Consider the following 5,921-nt stretch of genomic DNA (forward strand, 5'->3'; position numbering starts at 1 on the left):
CAAACAGCTTACCTTAGATAGGGCGTACTAGGGGTGCTAATATCTTCCCTTTACACAACTAGTCTCTTGTCTTAGAATCTCTAAAAGTCTAGTTAGGATTCATCATGACCAAAATACTAGGTGGCGACTCATTTATCCACAAATTCAAACAAAAGACCTCAAAATCAATTAAGGATTGCCGCTATGTCGTGCTCTGCTTGCGATGATGCAACAATAGATATGAATGCTAACTTTTAAATGAAACCAGTCTTGATTAATTAAGAGTTATATAACTCTAGATATGAGCTAAAAATCAAGAAAATGTCTAAACTGAACTAACTCCTAGACATACTTTTGATGCTAGTGTAATTGTTGATTTTGAACTTAAAAATAATGAAATTTGAAGTTAGTTTCGTATGAAAATTATAGATATGGATGTTAACTTTCCAAAGGAATTGGTTTCTTATGAAAATTGTAGATATGAATGTGAGCTTTCTAAAAAAACTATCTTGGTTAATTCAAAATTATAGAATTCTAAATATAAACTAGGTGCGAACCTCTTGATCATATGGTTAAACAACCCCCAATAAAGTATATAACAACTCGGAAATCTAAAAATCAGGTTCAAAACCTTAATCCATAGGTAACATTGTACCTAAAAACCAAAGATATTGAAAAAAAAAACTTTGATTCAGAGATGACCTTGTATCTAAGAACTCTAAATATATGCATAACACTACAAAACTAGTTAATTTTTTATAAGTCAGTGTATGATATTTGTCCCTACAAAGAAAGTTTGTTTTGCCACAAACAAATAAAAGAAAAATTCACATTTATTCAACAACTTGCTGCTAAAATTTATAGCTAAAAAACAATATAACATAGTCTCATCTAACTAACTCTAATGAACTCCTTTTGAGTTGCAAGCTAATGGGCCTAAATTAGTAATCAACTAACATAAGTCTAATAATAAAATAAACTAGTAAACAATGTCTAATGAGTCTGACCAAACCCAAATTAAAAATATTTATTCCTAAAAAATATAATATAACAAAGTTTTCATGTCAAAATTTCTCCCTGTAGCCCGAATCTCTAATTTCCGCACTTTCTTGATAGATTTTCAGTCCTAAATTCAAATACATCGTTCTCTCTTAGCTGAGTGAATTAATGGATCTACCATATATGATTGGAAAGTTTGAGATGTTTAGTTTTTAGAACAACTCAAAGTACAGATAAATTCCACTTATAGTTTCAAATATGTCTCAAACAGTACATAAAGGTCTAGTTTGACAAATTTAACAAGATTGTCTAGTAAATTTAATGATATAAAATAATATATTCCCGAGATTCATTTGACCTGAAAATTTACCACGATATAGTTTTATGTGTTTAGTACCTCCCTATACAATTTCAACTTGTTTCGATGTACAATTTAAAATATATGTTTAATATCATAAAACTAGTCAGTATACATTTTAAGATTAAATTCATATATGACTTGTTCATATCTGAGCTAAACATTAAGTAAAGGTCAAAACTGAACTAATCCTTAGGTAGATTTCAGGTGATATTGTAAGGATTTATTTTGATGTTGAAAATGATAGAAATAAGAGCTTCTTTCTTCACTAAAGTTTTAGCTTTATATTTTAGATTTCTAAAAAGATAAACCACACCCAAAATCAAGTTTTACAACTTTAATTATGATTAAAATACCAAATAGTGTTTTGGGTTGGTTATAACAAACCAACCAAGACTTGTAAATCTCTAATGCTTGCTTGGAATTGTTGTTAATTGAGGGTCTTAACATATAAAACTATAAGAATGAGTATGAACATGACAAAATGTACATGGGTACGAAATTTTAAGGATTTTTTTTATTATTGGTTAAAATAATGGTTGAATAAGAATTGAAATGAAATGTTGATGTTAACTGCATTATTGAAGATGATTATGTTCTTGTTAATATAAGGAAGGTTGTGAGGACAAGACAACAATAAAGAATAACAACATGTGTACAGATTAAGGCAGGTGTTTAACACCTATACTAAGTAGGTAATAGAATTTTATAATTGCTAGTTTGATTTTTATAAATTTTCATTTATGTAATAAGAATGTTGAATAAAAGGAAAAGGAAAATAAGGTGAAAATAATTTGATTAATTGTCCATGCAATGGAAGCTAATGATGTCAGTTAGGATGACATTGACATAAACCCTGTAAAAACAGAAAATGAACTTGATTAGTTGTTTAGGTGATGAAAACTAATGATATTAACAAGGTAACATTGATACTGATATTGGATTGAACTTGATTAGCTATCAAGTGATGGAAGCTAACGATATCAATGGGAACTTGATTAGTTGTTTAGGTGATGAAAGCTAATGATATTAATAAGGTAACATTGATACTAATATTTGATTCAACTTGATTAGCTGTCAAGTGATGGAAGCTAACGATATCAATAGAGGTAACATTGATATCAACATTGACTTGAACTTGATTAGCTTTCAGGTGATAGAAACTAATGATATCAATGGAGTAACATTGATATTAGTATTGACTTGAACTTGATTAACTATTCTAGGCAAGAGAAACTAATAATATCAATATAGTTACCTGGGTACCACTATTATCTTAGATTGATTAGCCATTCCAAAATGGAGATTAATGATAACAATATAGTGGAATTGATATTAACATTTATTAAAAAAATGATAATATTATATTAGACTTGATTAGTCATTCCAATGGATAAAGGCTAATTATACTAGTGTGATTACATTGGTATCAACATTGACTTGAAAGAAATACATTATTTAAAACTTGACTAGTTATCCAAGGTATTGAAAGTTAATGATATCAGCGTGATTGATATTAGCATCAATTTGATTAGTCATTCATGTGTACAAGGTTAATAATATCAATTCAACTAATATTGATATTGTTGTATTATTTAAATGGGTGAAGGCTAAGGATTTGTCAAGCAAAAGTTTGGAATAAATACTGTGAAACTAAGAAAATATATCTAATTATGATGTGGAGTTCATAAAGGTATCTTAATGAAATGAATTTAATGGGCTTAGTTACAATGTTAATAAGATTGATTGACAAGTTATGATGATATAAAGATATCTTAATGAAGTGAATTTAATGATTGTTTTTAGGATCACATAAGGGGGTGTTGGAATGATTGTTTTGGCAGCATATAACATGGAATTGAAGGTTATTTTAAGACAATAATGTAGGGTATTTTAAAAGTTATAATAATATTGTATGCAAGATGTATTTTAGAATTATTTTAATAGTGGAAACACAATGTATTAAGGGACTATTATAATAGTTTCAAGATGATATGATAGAGATAAAAAATGATATTACATCTTAACATGGTATGAGAAATAATATCATATGAGGAGGAATACAAGTAATGAATCTTCTACTAATGTTCAAGTAATGGCCCTTACGATGGCCATAGGTGTAAGGCTTGACTTCATGTATATAATAATATACTTCAAATTATCATAACACAGAAGAATAGACAACATGTATGTTGATATGTTTCATATGCATGCATAAGTTGACAATAATATCAAGGATGTGAAATGAGAGCCAAGGTAAAGAATTGTGCAAAAGAAAAGAAAGACTATTGACTTGGGTAAAGGCTATAGAGAAAAAAGAGATTGCTAAGGTATGATAGAAACGACTAAGGCGAGCATACGCAGTGATACTTACTATATTGTATAAGATATGATGAAGTGAGAATAATAAATTGCGAGGTGAGAATAATATCATTATAATTTCAAAAGAGTAATAATTGCCAGAACGGTTTTGCCATGGAATGGACAATTTAGTGGGCAGCGGGTAGCTGTATCCTCCTCCCTCAGTCAATCTCTTGTCAAAGCATCTCATGATGACCCTTGAACGCAGGGGACCTAGTGGATGTCAAATTGTTAATAATTAACCTTTGTGAACAATGAAAATGACTGATGATCCAAGATGGCAGTACTTTATTTGTCCATTTCTTATTTATTGTCGTCCGATCTCTCCTCCCCTCTGGGCTCCTCAGAGGACCATCTTTTGTTTTTTTGTCGGATGAAGAGGAAGGAAAAAGACAAAAGAAATTAACACTCACATGCAGGCCAGATCAAATTGTGCTTGTGGGCACACATCCCCATGCTTTAGACTCCCCAATTATTCATTTCCAATAATTGCCTTGCTGTGTGAGCTCACATTGTACTATATAAACGCTCTTCCATGGCACAAACTTTAGAGAGAAGTCTTTTTGAAAATGTGGAACAGCCTCCCATCTGATCTCCTTGCTAACATCTTCTCCTTCCTCTCTCCAGACTCCTTGGCACGTGCCAAGACAGCATGCCGGTACTGGCGCACTTGTGCCAATTCATACCCATTGAGCACCGCCGCATCAATGGTCCGGCACCACCAAGCATGGTTTGTAGCTCTGCCCACACGCAGTCGTGGGCTATGTTGCTATCTTCACAATCCAAATATCGACAAGTGGCACGTCTTATCTCTCGATTTTCAACCCCACCCCACCCGACTCATTGCCCCGATAGGGAGCCTAATCCTTTCAAGACCCACAGATTCTACAACTCTCCAATTAGCAATAAGCAACCCTTTCACCAAGGAGTTCAGGTGCCTTCCAATGCTGAATATTGCAAGGATTAATCCAGCTGCCGGTGTTGTGATCTTAGGCCCAGCCCAACAATGCCCATCTTTACATTTTCGAGTCTATGTAGCAGGAGGGATGTCCGAAGCTCCACGTGGAGCTGCCACGTATGAGCCCACAATGGAAGTGTACGACTCGGAGGATGACGCGTGGAGAATTGAGGGGTCAGTGCCAGTGGAATTTGCGGTGAGGCTAACGGTCTGGACCCCTAATGAGAGTGCCTATTCTAAAGGGGTGCTATATTGGATGACCTCGGCCCGGGCTTATAGCATAATGGGCTTTGAGATTAGGTCCAATAAATGGCTGGAATTGAGTGTGCACATGGCAGATAAGCTTGAATTTGCCACATTAACTCAGCTCAATGGGAGGCTGACACTTGTCGGTGGCACGAGTGGTGGCGATGCCTGTGTGTGGGAGATGGATGAGAGACACGCGTGGTGTTTAAAAGAGAAGATGCCAGTTGAATTGACAAGGAAAATTTTAGGGGGTAAGGCGAGCTGGGCTACAACTAAATGTGTAAGGGATGATGGGGCTATATGTTTGTACAGAGACCTTGGTTCAGGAATGGCGGTGTGGAGAGAGGTTGGCGAGAGAGGTAGATGGGAATGGTTCTGGATAGAGGGGTGTTGTTCAATAAAAGGCAAACGAGTACAAAACTTGCCGATCAAAGGTGTTCTGATTCTTCCTAATCTTGCTCCTTCTTGTGCGTTCTCCAAGCAAAGATGATGAGGCATTGTGCGCATGTGCTGTGAATCTTGCAGCAGCGTAGCAGTAGGGCCTTCGCCAGGGCCTTGTCCCTCTTTCATTTGCAATGTAATACATATATTAACAGTTGAGTGGTAATTGGCTTATGAATCGTGGATTCTATGCGAATGGAATAATTCTCTTTTGAGAACAAAGGGTTCGCGAGCTCGGGGTATTTTCACTGAGGTTCCTCACCTTTGAAATTTATTAACCAAATATATTATTTGCACTAAAAATTGTAACTTCTCCATTTACGAGGAATCTGCTTCTCATGGTGTAAGTGTTCTGAGCAAGATATGGTACTGTAGTTGTAAGAGTCACAGCCAATGTTCCAACGGGTTTTGCATGCTGAGTGTCTTCAGGTGAGCAGATATATTACAGCCTGCCATAGTTTCTTTCACAGCAAGGAAAAATAGGCCACCCAAGGTGCTGAAAGAAGTTGAAGATGCATTTTCCAAGCTTTAAAGAAACACTTTGTTGATACACTAGAATTTGCAGGCAATGTAAGTGTA

General features: G+C 34.6%; 1 protein-coding gene across 1 annotated transcript; it reads left to right on the forward strand.

Moving 5' to 3' along the window:
- Window positions 1-4,061: 4,061 nt before the first annotated feature.
- On the forward strand, window positions 4,062-5,779 carry LOC105136410 (protein UNUSUAL FLORAL ORGANS-like). The gene has a single exon (XM_011041731.1). It carries the CDS (start codon window positions 4,267-4,269, stop codon window positions 5,389-5,391), a length of 1,125 nt encoding a protein of 374 aa, XP_011040033.1. The 5' UTR covers window positions 4,062-4,266; the 3' UTR covers window positions 5,392-5,779.
- The last annotated feature ends 142 nt before the right edge of the window (window positions 5,780-5,921 follow it).

Source organism: Populus euphratica, unplaced genomic scaffold (genome assembly GCF_000495115.2).
Source record: "Populus euphratica unplaced genomic scaffold, PopEup_1.0 scaffold174.1, whole genome shotgun sequence".
Lineage (NCBI taxonomy): Eukaryota > Viridiplantae > Streptophyta > Magnoliopsida > Malpighiales > Salicaceae > Populus > Populus euphratica.

What these genes read in the sequence shown, in the direction of transcription:
- LOC105136410 (XM_011041731.1), top strand. Translation starts at nt 4,267, where the DNA reads ATGTGGAACAGCCTCCCATCTGATCTCCTTGCTAACATCTTCTCCTTC.